We start from the raw sequence: 19,963 nt of genomic DNA, 5'->3' as shown, positions 1-19,963 counted from the left end.
ACATTTCAATTGTAATAATTATCAACTCTGTAGTGACTTCTTAGTCGACCCCCCCCCCACTTCTAACAAGCCGCCATGCCGGTTTAGCCCACTAGGGCACATTCCCCTATCATTTCTTGTAACCATATTTACCTTGTTTGTTTATGCATTTCTGTTAATGACTTAGTTAGTAATAAATAAATGATTTAAGACAATTGATGTATGGATGACTCATAGTGAAGACTGGGTTTGTGCAGATAACCAACAATTTACGACATTTGGAATGTGACTAACGTGAGGTAAAATAAATAATTAATTAATCAGAAAACTATTGATCAGATATGAAAATATCTGAAAGGTTATATTCGGAAATGATAACTTTGTAATCTGAATATTTTCCTTGGTGCCCCGACTTCCTAGTTAATTACAGTTACATGATTAATCAGTTTGATCGCGTAATACTAATTACAGAGAATCGTTGATAAAAACTAAGTCTTAATTTAATGATCGTAAAGACACGACACTTACCGTCCCACATATCCCAGAGAAGTTAATCAGCCTGATGATAAATCATTTCTAATTCTATTAATTTCTCTAAACTCTGAATAGAATAGAAATGGAGTCATAGGCCTACTCGGGCTGGTTGAGGCAGACTATCACATTCAACCTATACCATAGCCCATCTATCCCATTTTAAAATGGACTGAAGACAAACTGGTCATGTACATTAAATAGCCTTTTCTTTTTTCTTTTTTTTCTTTTTTGTGAATTTTACCCCTTTTTTTCTCCCCAATTTTGTGGTATCCAATTGTTGTAGTAGCTACTATCTTGTCTCATCGCTACAACTCCTGTACGGGCTCGGGAGAGACGAAGGTTGAAAGTCATGCGTCCTCCGATACACAACCCAACCAAGCCGCACTGCTTCTTAACACAACCCGGAAGCCAGCCGCACCAATGCGCCGGAGGAAACACCGTGCACCTGGCCACCTTGGCTAGCGTACACTGCGCCCAGCCCGCCACAGGAGTCGCTGGTGCACGATGAGACAAGGACGCCCCTACCGACCAAGCCCTCCCTAACCCGGGAGACGCTAGGCCAATTGTGCGTCGCCCCACGGACCTCCCGGTCGTGGCCGGTTACGACAGAGCCTGGGCGCGAACCCAGGGACTCTGATGGCACAGCTGGCGCTGCAGTACAGCGCCCTTAACCACTGCGCCACCCGGGAGGCAGTACACATACTTTTCAAGTGTAAAATTCTATTGCACAGAAAAATGTGGACAGTCGGGTGCATCACAAATTCAGAACCGCTGGACAGCAACATATGAGACTAAACTAATAAATGACATAGTGACTAGCTTACAAAACTTAAGCTGGTTGAGAGAATGCCAAGAGTGTGCAAAGCCATCATCAAGGCAAAGGGTGGCTATTTTGAAGAATCTAAAATATATTTTGATTTGTTTAACACTTTTTTGGTTACTACATGATTCCATATGTGTTATTTCATAGTTTTGATGTCTTCACAATTATTCTGCAATGTAGAAAATCGTAAAAATAAAGAAAAACCCTTGAATGAGTAGGTGTCAACTTTTGACTGGTACTGTATGTTTTTATAGACAAACTATTTGCTTTTGTCTCCTCTTTCACAGTGGCTGCCAGGAGTCGAGGACATGGAGGGATGGGAAGAGGACATATTTTCCAGAAAAGGCGATAGTCTAAAAATATATATTTTCTACTTTCTATATTGTAACTTGTTTATTATTCTTTTGTGATCAATTATGTGAAATGACAATTTCCATATTAAAATTATTTTCTTACTATTTATTTGTACCTTGTTTTAAGGTATCTTATAACAGATTATACACTTCACATTTGACGAGGCTTAATCTGGAATATTAGGAAATATCAGTACATGCCCCATGTATGATGTTTAGGGGGCAGGGGCTGGAGATGGCTAGAGATCTGGACAAAAGATGGCTTCAACATTCCCCCACAATATGAAATGACTACTTCTCTGTGCAGGATCTACCGGGTCCCATACGTTGTTTCTCCCAGCTGTACAGACAAATAAGAATTTGTCAGATTAATAATACATGATTTATATAACTAATTTAAGTCAAATCTGCATAATGAAAAAGTTGATGAACAGTCAAGTTGCGGTTGTTAAGCAAAGAATAGTGATGGTTATTTTTGTAAGTATTCCCTGATAATTAATTTGGTCCTGTATATAGTGGAATAAGCTTGAGAAGTCAGTAACTCACAGGTTCACCAGCATTGTCATCAGTGTTATCCAGATATGTGAATTTGTGTTTGTTGTAGTAGTCTCTTCTCTTTGTGCATGTCAGGAGAAACCAGGTACAAACTGCATTCACCTAAGGGCACACACTTGCATGACTATTTCAAACTGAAAATGACAACTCAATTAAACTGTATTAACAGGCTAACATTTCTTAGAAAAAATGCTTTATGGTACTAATAATGAATGTTTGTTTACAAATAATGAGTGTTTTGGAGATGGTTCCACTTAACAGAACTTACCAAAGAGAGAAACGTTAGCGCTGCACCTACATTCACTATGGTCGGAACCATGTTGAATTTACCTGCCTGTAAAGATAGAACAGTAGAGGAAGGTAGGCCGATTTGTCATTTGACCTTGAAACCCTTATTGTGGTGGTCCCAATTGTTGCCTTTACCATCTTGTGAACATAAAGCTCATACATTGTCAAAATTAAGTATTCTACTCCTTTGGTTTTAAGAATCAATTCTTTTTTTTGTATGTTGAGTCTCACCGTTCCAAAAACAATGACATCAAATCGGATTCCATAGGCTTTGATCAAGGTTCTTGTTTCCCTACCATCTGTGGTTTTGTAGTACTTGGCAAACCTGTGGAAATAAGTATTGTTGAAAAGCTGTATTTATACTCTATGACAGCATTGTGTCCACATTGATTTCACCTGAAGTTGTATCCAGGGGCCACGTTGTTTTCAGGGATTTTGTTGTCTAGCCTGCGGAAGGAGTACTTAGGGCCACAGTAATGTTCAGGCCAGTCCAGGTCACAGTTCCAGTCAATCATAATCCCAAGAACACCACCCTGAACAAACACAACCATATAGTCTCATCTCAAATTCAACTATTTAAATATGTAATTTGATATACCAATGAGTGACACTACTGCCAAAATGTGGCCTGATAAACAAGGATGATTAAAGCCCATTCAATTGCAACACACACTAAACACGGCATTAAGAATAACTACAGGAACATCTAGTATGGACTTATGCAGAATCGAGGCTTGTAAGGGACCTAAAGAGGAGAGTGTAGAGCTAAATTTTATACCCTGATTGCCATGGTCTGAAAGTCCTCTTCAGCTTCAGAGACCATGTCTTTAAGGCGGAAGATGGGACAGTCAGGGTCTGTTTTGCGATTGAATTCACATTGTTTCAGATAGGAGGAGTTAACATCAGGCAAAATGTTTCTTCTGCAAGAGACCAAAGAGAAAATATTATTTTACAGAATGAAGTAAAACTCTCAAGCAGGTGTCCTGCCTTTATTCCTTTTCATGTTTAAGTTCGGTGCCGGACAAATTAACATGACTCACTTGTGAAAGTTGAATTTGGGGTATGTCACACTGTTTTTGATTAGCACCGTGAAGTCCTCTGCTGCAACCAGCAGTGCATGTCTATGATACAAAATGTGTTCCACTTATAATACCTTGCCCCAATGAGCATACCCTCATGAATCATATTATAATTGGTTCTTACTTACTCGGGTAAATTGATGTCTATTTCAAGAGGACACCAAGATAGCACTTCACATGTTTTGACAGTCTCTGAATAGTTCATGCATAGCCCTGTCTGGATACCTTTTTTTAACAGAGTAATAAGATTAGAAAACATTGCTCTTTAGTTAATCAAATATGTTGCAGGATGATTCTGAAAATATGACTGAATTTCAGGACAATTTTATCTGGAGCAGTAGATTTAGATTTATGAATGTTTCAGCCATCTCCCTGCTGGTTTCTGCCCTTAACAATTTTACAAGGACTCATCATCAAGGCATGAAGACCTACCGTTTCCACGAACATCATTGGATCCCTCTAAGCAGTCACTGTCTGACATGCAAATGGTGGATTGGTTTGGGAGCTTAAAGATACAAGATCACATTTCACTATTATTCAAATACTTTTGATTACCATTGAAATAATGGTTGTATAATGCATATCTTCTAAGTCAATGTATTTTAGTATAAATACAGTCCAACTTAACATTCCACTGGACATTTTCAGTAGTGTTTAATTCAAATAATAAATACACATTTTACAATATAGACTTACACATTTCAATGTATTTTAAAGGAGAAATCAGTAACTTACCTCAGGACAGGTCGATTGAGTTTGATTGGGGGTGACAATCATGTTGGTCAACACAAAGAAAGAACTCTCACCCTGCCAGACAGAAGACATTTTCTGAGAAAAAATATATTTCTATACAAAAACAGTTAACAACACAATCTGAACTCAAACGGACAAAAAAGTAATACACTGCAGATAAAGTGTATAGAGTATAGGATTCTTCCTGAGCAAGGGTGTAAAGTACTTATGTAAAAATACTTTAAAGTGCTACTTACATTGTTTTGTTTTTTAGGGTACCTGTACTTTACAATTTATATTTTTGACAACTTTTACTTCACTACATTCATGAAGAAAATAATTTACTTTTTACTCCATACATTTTCCCTGACACCCAAAAGTACTTGTTACATTTGGAATGCTTAGCAGGACAGGAAAAGAGTCAAATTCACACACTTATCAACCCAACTGCCTCTGATCTGACAGACTCAGTAAACACACATGCTCCGTTTGTAACTTAAGTCTGAGTGTTGGAGTGTGTCCCTGGTTTTCCGTAAATTAAAAAACAATAATATGGTGCCATCTGGTTTGCTTAATATAAGGAATTTGAAATTAGTTTTACTTTTGATACTTAAGTATATTTGAGCAATTATATTTACTTTTGATACTTACGTTTATTTAAAACCAAATAGTTTTAGACTTACTCAAGTAGTATTTTACTTGGTGACTTTCACTTTTACTTGAGTCGTTTTCTATTACTCTATTACTTCTTTTACTCAAGTATGACAACTGGGTACTTTTTCCACCAGTCTACCTGAGGGGGGATGTTGTAATCAGCCACATCCCACACACGGGCGCCCAGATCAGAGGTGTTGGTGAAGCCAGTGCCCTTCACCTTGGTTGTGACAGAACTGATCACTGAGTCTGTTTCCTGGTAGGACTTTTGCACCACACAGACATACCTATAGTGTAGCAGGTCAGACAGGAGACAAGGGGACACAGGTGTAGAAACAAAGTGATACATTCACACATCCACTCTGACTAAATGTACTGGAACACCAGCTTTTTAATGTAAGAAACAGAATAATTGAATCCCAACTTACCCAATCACATAAAAGAGGATCAAAAACTGGATTAATCTGAAGACGGATCCCACTACTTTGCTCTTTACCACAATCATTCTTTCTGTTTCATATTCAAAGAAACAGCGATGGCAGCTCTGAGAGCTACAGCCACCCATCTTCTGAGTTATGGTTACACTGTAGAAAACTAGCAATGGGAGTGATTAAAGAGGTAAAGAGGTGTCACAGCCTGCTGAGATAATAGTCTAATCATTTTAATGGCTAGTATGAAAATTACAACGGAGCCTGGCTCAGTTGGCAAATATACCCTATCTGACAAGTGGCATAATAAAACTGCTGTTCATCCACTCCAATGGATGAATGAAAATATTACTGTATGCACACAAGAACTAGCGAAGTTGTGAAATTATGTTATCAAGTAAACAATATTTTCAAAGTTACATTTATTGCACAAGGTAAAAAAAACATATGTTCCAATCTAAATGTAAGTAGACAGTCAAAGAAAAGATAAAGCAATTCCCACCTCCAGTTAGCTCCAGTTCAGTCTCATCTAAGATAAAGTCTATTATGTTATTTCCCTCTTCATTATTGATGGTCCCTAGACAGTGAGATGGATGGACACAATATCTACAAGACAATGTTCCGGTTGAAGATGTTAACCTTAATGCTGAATGGAAGATTAGATCAATACACCAGTACAAATGCGTTGTACAGTCACTACATGATGAGAACCAATCTCTGATGGAGCTTTCTAGAACACTGACTCTTCCTCGTCCCTAAAGCTGTGTGTCAGGGCTGGACTGGGGAGAGGTAGTTCTCCTGGGCCTCTGACAGTGTACTCTCCTTCTTGGCTGGGGTACTCCTCTCTGATTCTCCACACACTACAACTGGGCATGACAGGGATACTTTCTCTGGGTGGGGCCCCAATTCTCCAGCTGATGTACTGTCTGTAGGAGCAGTTGCGAAGGGCGGCGATCCGTTGCTCCCCCTCGGTCAGGTCAGAGAGAGGCTCCCTGTACAGCAACACTGCCTCCAACAAGGGCCGACTCAGCACCAGCTGTTCAAACAGGGAGGAGGTGGTAATGCAGCGGCCAATGCTCTGCCTGCAGCACAGCTGCTCCTGGGGATGGGTGGAAGGGAGACAGCAGCCACACAGACACCAGGCTGGACGGTTGGGCCGGGGGAGAACCTGGGACGGCTTGTCTATGATGTTGTTGTCTTTCTGCAATACACCAACCATGGCACTCAGGTGCCCTGTGTCATCCTGGCAACAAGTGTGCAGTACACATCAAATTAGTCATATGCACTGATACAATATGTATGTATTACCATACTGACTTACTTTATAAAAGACAAAGAGGAGGATAAGAAAGTGAGATTAAAAGTGACATCTTTATCTATTGTATCAGGGTGAGAATGGCACTACATTGGGGAAAACACAGTTATGCTAACCTTGCATGGGTGAACAGAGATGGGCTTCACTTGTTGTAAACTTTTCTTATGTGATTTCTTCACCACTCTTATATGGTTCTCGTCCACAAACGAGACACAGAGAATGCACTGGAACATAGAAGAAGAATTGTCTCATTGTTCAGCGTCTCACCACATATTTACATCAAACAATTCAGCCAATGAGAATGACAATCTTGCTGTGGGTTTGTATAATCCTCAGTGGGGAATGCCATCCCACTCCTACATCCCACACCTACCTGCTTTCTGTCCTGAACAGATTCAACTTTCTTCTCGGAGTAGTTCTGTCTGGCTTCTTTAGAGTAACAACTGGTCCCAATGAGCCAGTCGATAAATACAGTGGTCTACGAAAAATCACAATCATTGTCCTTTACTTTCCCTGTTATTAGTTTTGCATTTGAAACAAGTTGAATAAAAAAGACTGAATAACACTCACCAGTGTATAATATGATAGAGTTGATCCAATAAATATGATCAGTTGGATTATGCTGAATTTTCCTGCCTTAAAAGAACACATGATATAAATTACCATTTGTATTTTTCAGATTTTCATGAATTAGAAAAATAAATGTACGCCTACTAAGAGATACAGCTCGGGTTCAATCCCCCGTGACCGGGAGTCCCATAGGGTGACGCACAATTGGCCCAGCGCCGTCTGGGTTAGGGGAGGGTTTGGCCTGGGGGGACTTTGCTTGGCTCATCGCACTCTAGCGACTCCTTGTGTCGGACCGGGTGCCTGCAGGCTAAAAGCAGTTGTCAGTTGAACAGTGTTTCCTCCGACACATTGGTGCGGTTGGCTTCCGGGTTTACCGGGTGGGTGTTAAGAAGCGAGGTTTGGCGGGTCATGTTTTGGAGGATGCATCACTTAACCTCCGCCTCCCAAGCCCGTTGGGGAGTTGCAACGATGAGACAAGATCAAAATTAAAGAGAAAAAGGGGGTAAAAAAAAACTACAAAATAACAACATTCACAAGATTACCATCATCATTGTTGCAGGTTTAAATGATGAGATTTACTCAGTCATACAAACCTCTCCAAACACCATGACATCAAACCTGATCCCAAATGCTTTAAACAGGGTTCTCTCCTCAACACCTTTCTCTGTCTGATATCTGGCAAACCTGCCAACACAAGTAGTAGGTTAAACAATGTAATATCTGGATTGCATTGATATATACAATTACAAATGTCTATAGCAGTATTGATTGACAGCTTTCCATAATTTGACATGGGTCAACTGACCATGTATGACCTATGACATGACCGTTGGCCTCAAGAACAAGGACTGTCACAATTACCTGAAGTTGAGACCAGGGTACAGTGTTCTATTGCTCTCCTTCTCATCCAGCCGGCGGAAGGAGTATTTGGGCAGACAGTTCCGCAAGAACCCATCCAGGTTACAATCCCACTTAATTTGGATCCCAATGACGCCACCCTTTGGTGAGAGAGCATGGTGGAGATGATCTACTAAACGTGTTTTATATCAACCTGACAATCATGTAATCTAACTAAGGTGATTTAGGGCTAGATTCAATCTGTATCGCCGAAGTATCGGGGAACATCCGCATTATACCTCGATTTAAATATAAAGGCAATGTTCCCGCGTTCGCGGAGACTGCACTGCCCTCACGGTACACGCTGCACATGTCGGCTCACTTTTTGACACCACACTCCAAAAAGCAAGTTCTGCAGGCTCTAGTTTTGTCTAATCTTGATTATTGTCCAGTCGTGTGGTCCAGTGCTGCAAGGAAATACCTAGTTTAGCTGCAGCTGGCCAAGAACAGAGCTGCACGTTTTGCTCTTAATTGTAATCAGAGGGCTGATATAAATACTATGCATTCCAGTCTCTCATGGCTAAGAGTTGAGGAGAGACTGACTGCATCACTTCTTCTTTTTATAAGAAACATTAATGTGTTGAAAATCCAAAGTTATTTGCATAGTCAATTTACACACAGCTCCGACACAGGCACTTACCCCACCAGACATGCCACCAGGGGTCTTTTCATAGTCCCCAAATACAGAACAAATTCAAGAAAACGTACAGTATGATATAGAGCCCTTATTGCATGGAACTTCCTTCCATCTCATATTGCTCAAATAAACAGAGAACCTGGTTTTAAAAAACTGATAAAGCAACACCTCTGGGCACAACGCCTCTCCCCTATTTGACCTAGATTGTTTGTGTGTATGCATTGATATGTAGGGCTACGTGTTCCTTTAAAAAAATGTATGTAGTTCTGTCTGCCTTGAGCTGTTCTTGTCTAATGATATTCTGTATTATCTCATTCTGTATTATGTTTCATGTTTTGTGTGGACCCCAGGAAGAGTAGCTGCTGCTTTTGCAACAGCTAATGGGGATCCTAATAAAATACCAAATCGGAAATCACCTTAACATTTTTACGCGGATACGGATTGAATCCAAACCATAATTCTGTAATTCATTAAGTAATCAAATATGTCCAACATTATGTGCAGTGCCAAAATAGATACAGACAACAGTGAGGGACATACATAATTGAGGGTCATAGAGTTAGTTTATGTGAAAGTTTGTGGTTGTTTGAGAAACTCCATCTAACAAAGCAGCCCACCTCAACTGCCATCTCTGAGAAGTTCTCTTTAGCCTCCTTTACAATGTCCCCCAGACGGAAGATGGGGCACGAGGAGTCTGTATGCCTGTTAAACTGGCAGCGCTTCAGGTAGCTTTCCGTCATCTCAGGGAGGATGTTCCTTCTGTAAGACAAAAACGCATCAGTTAGATCCACTTTCACTAAATTGAAGAATGTGCTTGTTTTCCATATTTTTATGAATTAATTTAATCGTTTTTTATGCTCTCAGAGTATGTACAGATTAATGATCTTAGTTTGAGCCAGTTAGCTACAGCAGGAAAATAATCCTGCAGCAACAGGAAATTTGAATTATTGTCTGGATTACAATTGATGGACATTTTTTATACATTTTTCTTAAGGGAAAATCATGTCGAAAATACAAACTTCAGAAGCCTTTAAAATGTTTTAAACCCCAAATATACTACAAGTTTTAAATGTCCTGCATTGCAGGAAAGTTCTTCTGCAACCGGGTGATCAAATTAAGATCCCACATCTGTAAAGGTGGTGAAGGTTACTCTAATTATAATATACTTGAGAACTGTTGTGTGCAAACTAAAAAGCCAAATTCATTCATATTGAATTGGAAAGTCTCACCTCATGAAATTAAAGTTTGGGAATCTGATGTTGTTTTTGATGAGGACTGTGAAGTTCTCAGCTGATGCCAAGAGAGCAGGCCTAGACGTCAGAGGAGTCATCAATTGTATTATTGTAGCAAAGTTGTGAAAACATTTTTATTTTATTTTTTACAGCGGACGGTTTCATTTTCATTTAAAAGTTTCTGTTAAACTACTGTGAAACAATGTTCCTTGGCATATTGGACTACATACACATGCAGCACAAACAAAGTGAGCTTCCTCCACATTAGAGGAACTAAAGTATAAATATAGCTGTCAGGCAGTGGTCTATGTAGAAGAGAAGATAACATTATTTACTGAGTAACTAACCTCTGCAGGGACCACATGTCAAATCACACTGAATTTGAATAAATGCATACTGATGCTGAGAACAACAACAACAATAATAGTGAGCTTATTTACTTGGGGGGCTTTTTCTTGGACTCTATGGGGCACCACGCAGACACCTCACATGTTTTCCGTGTCACATCAAACTTCACACATGCACCTGTCTGAATCCCTGAAAAGGAAAGCAACATTTGAATTATTGTATGGGTCACATGACAAACAATATCAACTATTATCTTAGATGTTCTATTATCATGTGTCTACATGTTTACTACCACTGTATAAACGTATATAACCATAATGTATCTGCAAATAGTAAAGAGCCCAGAGCGGAGCTGACCGTCTGAAACCTTAACACACTGGGGACAAATTCCTCCCCTCCATGCAAGAACAAATGGTATCACCAGATAGAGATGACACAAACAGAAGAGATGGATAATGGGAGAAGTTCTAGACAGTTGTAGTTGTACCGTGACTGTGCTGATCCCAGAATCCCTTTACACAGTCCTCGTCTGTCCGACACACTTTTCCATACGGAGGGACCTGTAATATAAACATTCCTAGGAGATTAGTGTGTTCTAGTCATCAAATAGAAATGATATAAGACCTTAGACTGTACAGTAATAGGATGTCCTACTGGCACTCTACCTCAGGGCATTTTCCTTGCCTTTGTTTTTTTGTAACAATGACATTGGTCACCACGAAAAATGAATTCTTTCCCTGAAACAGAAAGTCAAACAAATGTATAGAAAGTCAGAACCAATGTAAAAATATGTGCATGTATATTACAAATGTAATATGTATATAATATACAACAATAAAACAACAATATTCGCTCACTATCTCACACACACATAAACACACACACACACACACCTGTGATGGCCCACTGTAATCCACAACGTCCCATACTATATCACCAACATCTGGTAAACTGGTTAAGGCCACTCCCTTGACCTTAGCAGTAACAGAGCTGACCACATAGTCGTGTTCTTGGTACTCCTTGTTCCAGAGCATCATAATGCTACAAAATAAAACAATATTTGATCATGGTATGTTGCAAATTGGAGTAAGTTAGCCTACTTTGATAGATATCCCTAATCGTTTTAAAATACCATTGGCATGGTTACAAGAGATACAGTTGATGCAAGTAATACATCCTTATTTTAGAATATAATCCTTACATAAAACATTCATACTTTATTTTCATGCACACATTCTTGATCAGTCAAGGCGAGTGGGCGTTCGTAGTCTATTACCGTTATTACCGCAAGATGAATCCTTCTGCAGAATAGCCTACTCACCAGATGAACATCAATATGACTCCGTTAAATGTCCATTTCAGCGATCCCAGCCTTACACTTTGTATTCGGACCAGTTTATGTGTTTCATACTCACATAGATTTAGCAGTTTACAAGGCATTTTGGATAAGTCTGACTGAGAGAAAGGATCTCTTCTGACTCATACTTGGTTCTTTCTTCTCCTTCCGCTGGGTCAGCTTGCAGCTGTTGCAGTTCCATTGACCGGACAATATTCTACGTCTGTGAAATTCAAGACTGGTCCAGTCATCGTTGTTGTGGAGGCAGTGTGCGTGCACATCCCTACCGAGCAGCCAAAGCGGAAAACAAAGTCGTCTTTGTCGATTGTTTTATGTTATTTGCTACTTTGAAATGATTTGACAATAAATTGCTTGAGAAGTACATGAATAATAATATATTCATATTGACTAATTATGTAGGCCTTGGGCTATACCGGTAAGAACATTAAAAGAGGTAAAGGATATTAAATTAAGATTTCTGACACTATCAGTATTTGCATATCAAAGGGTCATATCCTTATGAAGGGCTTCTTTGTATCTGGGCAGGGGCACAACTTTCACTGAGGAAGGGGGGATGTCTCCCCAACATTCTGACATTTACATTTTGTCCCCTGGTATTATCATTGGAATGTAATAGAAAAGAAGGCAACGGTGTGCAGACGCCTCCGAGCGGTCGGGTAGGCTTTTTGGAGTGTTTAGCCGACTGGATTTAGGACCATGTGGAGACCACAGAGTGGGTTGATAGGCTGTGTGAAGGCAAAGCCTCCGGAAGTCTGGCTGGACCAGCACAGGGGGGAGTTGAGCATAGTTCAGTGTACGCCTTGCGCTCTTTCACATAGTTGTGAAAGGAACAGAAACTGGCTAATCTTTAGTTGACTGACGTAGCCGTCAAGGTAACTGCTCTTTAACAGAAAAAAACGAAACTAGTGTTTATTCGCAGTGCTGAGCTAGTATTGTAACTGACATGTAACGCTAGCTAATGTTTCATTCCCTCTCTGCTGAAGTGAATGAATAATCTACACTTAGTGAGTAGCTACCACACAGCCAGGTCAGCTCAGAGGCAGGACAGAGACACCTGCTCACACGCAGCATCTGATGATAAGGCAAAACACGACAGGACGGAACAAGAACACAGCAAACAGCAAACAAGAATCCGACAAGGACAGAGGCAGAAACCGAGAAAGAAATAGAGACCTAATCAGAGGGCAAAATAGGGGACAGGTGTGAGAGAGTAAACGAGGTCGTTAGGAACAGCTGGGAGCAGGAACGGAACGATAGAGAAAGAGAGGGAAAGAAACCTAATAAGACCAGCAGGGGGGAAACGAATAGAAGAGAAAGCACAGGGACAAGACATGACAATATATGACAATACATGACAAGTCAGTATGTCAATGTAGCGTTATTGATCTGTCAGTTTCCCTAGTTAATTCCCTACTTTTCACACTGACACAGTAATAAACAGCTCTAACATTAGAGGCTTCACTATCATGGTGCACAGAAGAGGTCTGTGCAGGACCAATTTCTTAATCCCACAATGTTATTTTAGGCGTATGTAACGCAGCTCACTTGCCAGCCATGGTCCCAGCAATTTTGCGCCCTATAGGCAATATCAAATGTGCAACAATACCTTAAGAAACAGGTTAAATTACCAGAGATTCTGACTTATATTAGGCAATCTGTATTACTGAGCTATATCAGCCAATATGCTAGATGTAGATTGAAGCAAGCAGAGTAGGAGAGACTTGCACTTCCTCTTCAGCTATTTTTATAGCCTACCTTTAAGGAGTGGGAAGAGTTTCAGACTGAGAAATATGGGTGATCAATATTTAGGCCTATTTCTAGGCAATGTAGTAAATTATAGCCTAATCACAGGCCATTTTAGGAAGTACTTTTCCTTGGAAAGATAACTGCCCCATGCTTCTCCGTCCATGTATACATAGGCTACAGCCTACTCTATTTAATTGAGACCACACGGGCACCTGATTTCGCAGGTATGGCTACTGAACTGGAAGCAGCAGTGTCACTTGCTACATTTTTGCATAATCCTATAGGATATAGCCTACGTTTTAGGAGGACTGTTTACAGGCAGAGACAAATAAATGGGTAATCCATACTTATTGAAATTGAAAAGGTGCAAAGCTCACCCAGCATAGTAGCCTAACCTATTGTGAGTTTTCCTTTTCAACCACGATAAAAAACATTTGATTGCACTTCGACTCACTTTGGTTGAATGCCTTCCACCTCTTTTCATTATCAATGTTTATTTACAGACACTGTAGTAAACTACAGTCTAATCATATATATAGGTAGGCTACTGAAGTTAGGCTACTGAAGTTGAAGCAGCGAATTCTGAGTGTGTGAATAATACGAAAAATATGTACTTTTAATACAATAGGTAGGCTAACGCTTACAAAGCAGAAAGAGGACAGTTTCAAATAATCTGTGGGACAACAAAAATAGTTTCATCCCAAAGTCGTCTGTCGTCGGATTAAGGCCTGTTCCCGCCTGTAGTATGAAAAATGCCAAATGAGCCATAATCTCTGTCGGGACCAGCAGGTCCAACACTATGCTCATCATGTCTTAGCAGGATCAGACGGTGACAGGGGTCCCAGCAGGGTCAGACAGCTAGGGAAGACCAGTCTATGAAGTTCAGGTGAATTTCACAGTATATTCAGTGAATGATACAAAGTTCCATTTTGAATTGATGAGTAGACCTACAGTAGCTACATGACAGCAGGCTAAATTTAAAGCTACAGTCTGGGATCTGGGAATAATGTTCATTTCAATTATTGAACCATTTCTTCTAGTTTGTACACCAAGGTAATTATTTGTCATGCCTCTTTGTAGGAGGATCAGCTGGTGACAGGGGCCTTAGCAGAGTCAGGCAGCCAGGGAAGACCAGTCTGTGACAGAGGTGAGGTGGATTTTTGCAGATACAACACTTTATTCCCTCTGTCCAGCAAACACTGGACACGCCAGATGCTATTTTAAGGAAGTCTGACAAACCTCCAAAGTTGATTTCCAAACTGTATTAAGGGTTGATAGAGGCTTTTCCTGATGATACCAAACATGTCAAACACAAATGTGAGGCAGACGCTACTGATGATGATGAATGGATACAGATATGTTTCAATGCCCAGTCATGTTCATATCATCTCAGACATAAAGACCATCCATATAACATACTATATATGCCAGTGAAACTGAATATCATGCACTCAAAAAATGGTATTATTCTGCTGGAGGTGTAAAGCACAAAAGGGGAAATATGTGCATGTGTTGTGGTCTTGTGAAGGCTGGCTGAATTCTGGCAAATAGCATGTTCTGTTATCTCAGCATGTCTACAGATTCTCCCTTCTCCCTGTTTTTGTTTGCTTGGAAATGTTGATACATGTTGATGCTGTTTATTACTGTGTCAGTGTGAAAAGTAGAGAATTAACTAGGGAAACTGACAGATCAATAACGCTACATTGACATACTGACTAATACAACTCACATTATATCAGAAGAAACTGTGTAACCTAGCATTTATAGTGGCTAATAAATGCATTGCCATTCATTGGAAGGTTGGTTATCCTCCCACAATGTATGGAATAAATGTTGAGTTATGTACTGTATCACTACATTTGTTTTAAGATTAAAGGTATACTGTTCAACTTTCATAAGGTATATCTAAGGTATATATTCATAAGGCAATCTCTAGCTGCTGGGCTGTTCAGTCCTGGCCCTGCGGATCTGCTGTACTGTTGTCACTCTGGCCTAACACACCTGAAACCAATAATTAATGTGTCACTAAATCAAATGTAAAAAATGGTCACATGCGCCGAATACAACAGGTGTAGTAGACCTTACCATGAAATGCTTACTTACTAAGATCCTAAAGCTGAGTGGGGTGTGATTGGTTGGGGCACTACAGGGACGTGGACACCTAGGGGCAGGACGGGGTGTTCCAGCTGTATTGTGTGCAAGTAAAAAGCTCTACAGGACTATTAGGCCTACGATATTAATTACATGGAGGGTGTATAGTTTCTGTGTGTTAATGGATAGGGGTATGTGTGTTTTCATTCATCTTTTGTTTTCCAAACCTTTTCCTTGAATTACATTTTTAAAAATGGGAAGGAAGTTGGGGAGAGAGTTGAGTTATTGACTTGACTGGTGGGGGTTGGGCATGTAGGCGGCTTGGGTTGGCTGGGTGTTCTGGCTGAAATTTGATATAGTCTTAAAGACAATCAAAAGTTGTCTTTGTAATTTATTTGTAACAGTTGTTCATTTGTTAGGCTATTGGTTAAAGGTGCAACACATTACATTTACATTTGATTATTGAATTATCATGGATCTGGTTCAGTCTTATCAATCACTTAAACATATTTAATCATCTCTTACCTAGCTTGATGACTGTGGGCATTTTTGCTTGCTTTTTGTTGTTCTAAAGATGGCTAGAAGGACCATGGGTCATATTAGATTATGTAGAAATGCAGGAAATGTGCTTTAAATGTCCCCAAAAATGGGAAGGCCCCCAGACCGCCTGCCACGTTATGTCCCCCTCTGCAAATAGCACTGCTGGGTGATTTAAAAAGTCATAGTCAATTGATCAATAATATAATAATACCCGGAAGCCAGCCGCACCATTGTGTCAGAAGGAACACCGTTCATCTGGCGACCAGGGTCAGCCAGCAGGCTACAGGCCCATCGCAAGGAGTCACTAGGGCACGATGAGCCAAGTAAAACCCTCCGGTCAAACACTCCCCTAACCCAGATGACGCTGGGCAAATTGTGCGCCGTTCTGTAAGACTCCCGGCCATGGCCGGTTGTGGCACAGTCTGGGAATGAACCCATGTATGTAGTAATGCCTCTAGCACTGTGAAAATGTTTGTAAAATATGTCAAATCTATGAGGTTCAGTACATTTGTGTGTACCTGTATGTCATTATCACACACTATTGTCACGTTCTGACCTTTATTTCCTTTGTTTTGTCATTATTTAGTATGGTCAGGGTGTGACTTGGGGTGGGCAGTCTATGTTTGTTTTTCTATGATTTGGGTATTTCTATGTTTCGGCCTAGTGTGGTTCTCAATCAGAGGCAGGTGTCATTAGTTGTCTCTGATTGAGAATCATACTTAGGTAGCCTGGGTTTCACTGTGTGTTTGTGGGTGATTGTTCCTGTCTCTGTGTTTGCACCAGATAGGGCTGGTTTGGGTTTTCACAGTTCTTGTTTTGTTAGTTTGTTCATGTGTAGAGTCTTTATTAAAGAACCATGAATAGAAACCACGCTGCATTTTGGTCCGCCTCTCCTTCAACTCAAGAAAACCGTTACAACTATTTAGTTCAGTTCTTTGCACCCCATCATTGTGAGGTATTGTTTGTTTTGTGACACTTCTATTCAGAGCTCTGTTTTTCCCCGTAATTTAATCCTCCCGTGTATGATAGTTTTTGTCTGTCTCACTCACGATGCCTTTTGCCTATTCCCTGCCTGTACTTTAGCCTATCGGATTTCCTGTTATCAAGCTATTGCCTGATCTCCCAGACGACGTTATTTGCCATTTCCCTTCCCTGCCTGTACTGTTGCCTTTTTGGACCCCCTGTGTATGACATTCTGCCTGCCCCTGGACCCAGCTACCTGCTTCCTCCTGTGGTCCTTTACCAATAAACACCTGATGCGCTCTGCGCATGAAACCAGTACTATGTCCCATCGCGTTCATTACAGTTAGATATTACTGCACTGTCGGAACTAGAAGCACAAGCATTTCGCTACACTCGCATTAACATCTGCTAACCATGTGTATGTGACCAATAAAGTTTGATTTTATTTTATTTGAATATTGTCTTTCTTGTGCAGCAGGGGTCTCTGCAACACCTGCCGTAGACCTTTGCCCATGTTTCAGATGTTTTTTTCCCCCTTTCACTCTACATGCACACCTTTGCCCAATGTATCATTATTATGTAATGATTAGAGCATCAGTGTGTATCTTGCTTGGAAAACAGGACGAAACTGAGTTGTGAGCAAAAAATTGCTTTGAAGAAAGAATTAACTGATCACGAAAGCTGTACATGACATCATTACAAATAAAATCACTACCATACTACATCATGGTTTGATCTTCCTTCAGCTTCAGTAAGGGACCCAACCAAACTACCACCTCATTCCTTTGTTGTTGTAAGTCTCACAGGAGGTCAAGCCAGGTCACTCATGGGGAGAGAAAGAAGGATAATGTTTCTCCCAATTTTCACGACCCTGCTATGTCTAGCCTATGAGACCAGGCTGTTGGAGATTGGATACAAATAGGGCCCAATTCTGACCCGAGTTAAGCACAGTTATATGGAACATAATTCCCTTCTTATACACTTTTCTGTATTTAAGTGCCTTTGAAACGGGGTATGGTAGTCAGTGCCAGGCGCACCGGTTTGTGTCAAGAACTGCAACGCTGCTGGGTTTTTCACGTTCAACAGGGAAACCTAAAACTGGTGGGTGAAGCAAACACTCAATCAGCTGTTCAAGTGCCTGTTGATGCTGGTCAGTCCACAGGATTGGCTTGTTTGAGGGCACCACATGACTTACTTTCTTTGTTTTTGTTTTCCATGGGTGGTCAGGTAATTTCTCTGAATCTGCTTTCAGGAGGTCATACAGGCAGCTGGCACTCCTAGAAAAGTCTTTGATGTACTGTCTGTAGTAAGTGGGTAAACCAAGCATTTTTCTGAGCTGGCCCACAGTCTCTGGTCTGATTTCTTTCAATGCTCTTACTGCTTCAAAATCGGCTGGGTCAACTCGGCTGCCCTCTGCAGACACTATTCTGCCCAAATAACGGACCTGGGCTTTAAAGAGATCACACTTACTTGGTTTGAGTTTAATGCCATACTCTCTGAGACGCTGCAAAACTTTTCGCACATCATTCACATGGCTGTTGAATGTTTTACTGAAAACTAGCGTGTCGTCCAGATAAGGAATGCAGATGTTATCCCGGAGCCCTTCCAAACACTCCTCCATACACCGCTGAAAAGCTGCAGGAGCGTTCATGGCATACGAATGGCATACGTATCCACTCACAGAGTCCCCACGGTGTCACAAATGCTGTCAGTGGTCTGCTTTCTTCAGAGATGAACCCCTGGTGATACGCTTTCCCCTGATCTAAGAGGGAGAACCAGGAATTACCACCTAAACTGTCCATGATGTCTTGGACCCGAGGGATGGGCTGGCGGTCGGGATGTGTCTTTCTGTTCAGGTCTCTGTAATCTATACACACCCGGAGGGTCCCGTCCTTCTTACGAACGCACACGACAGGTGAAGAATATGAAGAGTTTGACTTCCTAAGCCAGCCCATGCAACAAGAGCTCCTCTGACAAACATTGTGACAACACAGCCATTTGAACTGGTATGTATAGACTTCCTTCATCTCGACAGATGCAAAGGGGGATATGAGTACATCCTCGTGATTGTTGATCATTTTACATGTTTCACTCAAGCCTACGCCACCACATCAAAGTCAGGTAAAACTGCTGCAAATCTCATCTTCAATGACTTTGCCCTGAAGTTTGGGTTCCCGTCCCGCATCCACCATGACCAAGGGGGAGAATTTGAAAATCAGTTGTTCCATCAGTTAAAGAAACTCAGTGGCATGGCGGGGTCCAGGACAACACCCTATCACCCGATGGGAAACGGTCAAGCGGAACGCATGAACAGAACATTGTTGCAAATGTTAAAGATACTAACTGAGACACAAAAGTCAAATTGGAAGGAGTCTCTGAACAAACTGGTTTATGCCTATAACTGCACCTGTTGCGAAGTGACTGGCTATTCACCATTTTATCTTCTGTTTGGGAGATCACCCAGGCTTCCAGTTGATATGCTCTATGGATTGTGCACACAGGCAGGTTCCAGTAACCAGCGAGAATACGTGGAGAACTGGAAACGAGGGATGGACGAAGCATACGCCATTGCAAATGAAAATGCTCAGAAAGCCGCTGAAAGAAGTAAGAAGTATTATGACACTAAAGTTAGGAGTTCAGTGCTACAGCCTGGCGAGCGAGTTCTGATTAAAAACCTGACACCAAGAGGAGGACCAGGAAAACTCAGTAACTATTGGGAAGATACAATTCACACAGTGGTGAGACAAATGGGTTCAGACCTGCCGATTTATGAATTGAGACCAGAAAAGGGTAGGGGACGCTCCAGGGTCCTGCACAGAAATCTGCTCATGTCCTGTGACCA

The 19,963-nt window shown here is 40.9% G+C and overlaps 2 protein-coding genes across 2 annotated transcripts; both read right to left on the bottom strand.

The window, feature by feature from the left end:
- Positions 1-1,845: 1,845 nt before the first annotated feature.
- On the bottom strand, positions 1,846-5,994 carry LOC124036175 (P2X purinoceptor 4-like). Its single transcript, XM_046350398.1, has 12 exons — positions 5,426-5,994; positions 5,137-5,284; positions 4,347-4,418; positions 4,044-4,116; positions 3,740-3,836; positions 3,573-3,653; positions 3,311-3,452; positions 2,929-3,065; positions 2,764-2,857; positions 2,513-2,578; positions 2,236-2,346; positions 1,846-2,029 (listed from the first exon to the last, which is right to left on the bottom strand). Exons 1-12 carry the CDS (start codon positions 5,560-5,562, stop codon positions 2,000-2,002), a joined length of 1,188 nt encoding a protein of 395 aa, XP_046206354.1. The 5' UTR covers positions 5,563-5,994; the 3' UTR covers positions 1,846-1,999.
- Positions 5,995-7,134: 1,140 nt separating this feature from the next.
- Positions 7,135-12,057, bottom strand: LOC124036174 (P2X purinoceptor 4-like). Its single transcript, XM_046350397.1, has 10 exons — positions 11,746-12,057; positions 11,318-11,465; positions 11,090-11,161; positions 10,912-10,984; positions 10,517-10,613; positions 10,074-10,154; positions 9,462-9,603; positions 8,172-8,308; positions 7,311-7,994; positions 7,135-7,218 (listed from the first exon to the last, which is right to left on the bottom strand). Exons 1-9 carry the CDS (start codon positions 11,862-11,864, stop codon positions 7,886-7,888), a joined length of 978 nt encoding a protein of 325 aa, XP_046206353.1. The 5' UTR covers positions 11,865-12,057; the 3' UTR covers positions 7,135-7,218; positions 7,311-7,885.
- Between the last annotated feature and the right edge of the window lie 7,906 nt (positions 12,058-19,963).

The sequence above is a fragment of the Oncorhynchus gorbuscha genome, linkage group LG05 (assembly GCF_021184085.1).
Source record: "Oncorhynchus gorbuscha isolate QuinsamMale2020 ecotype Even-year linkage group LG05, OgorEven_v1.0, whole genome shotgun sequence".
NCBI classification, from domain to species: domain Eukaryota; kingdom Metazoa; phylum Chordata; class Actinopteri; order Salmoniformes; family Salmonidae; genus Oncorhynchus; species Oncorhynchus gorbuscha.
Note: the sequence above shows the minus strand (reverse complement) of the source record. Positions and strands in the feature narration are given on the sequence as shown.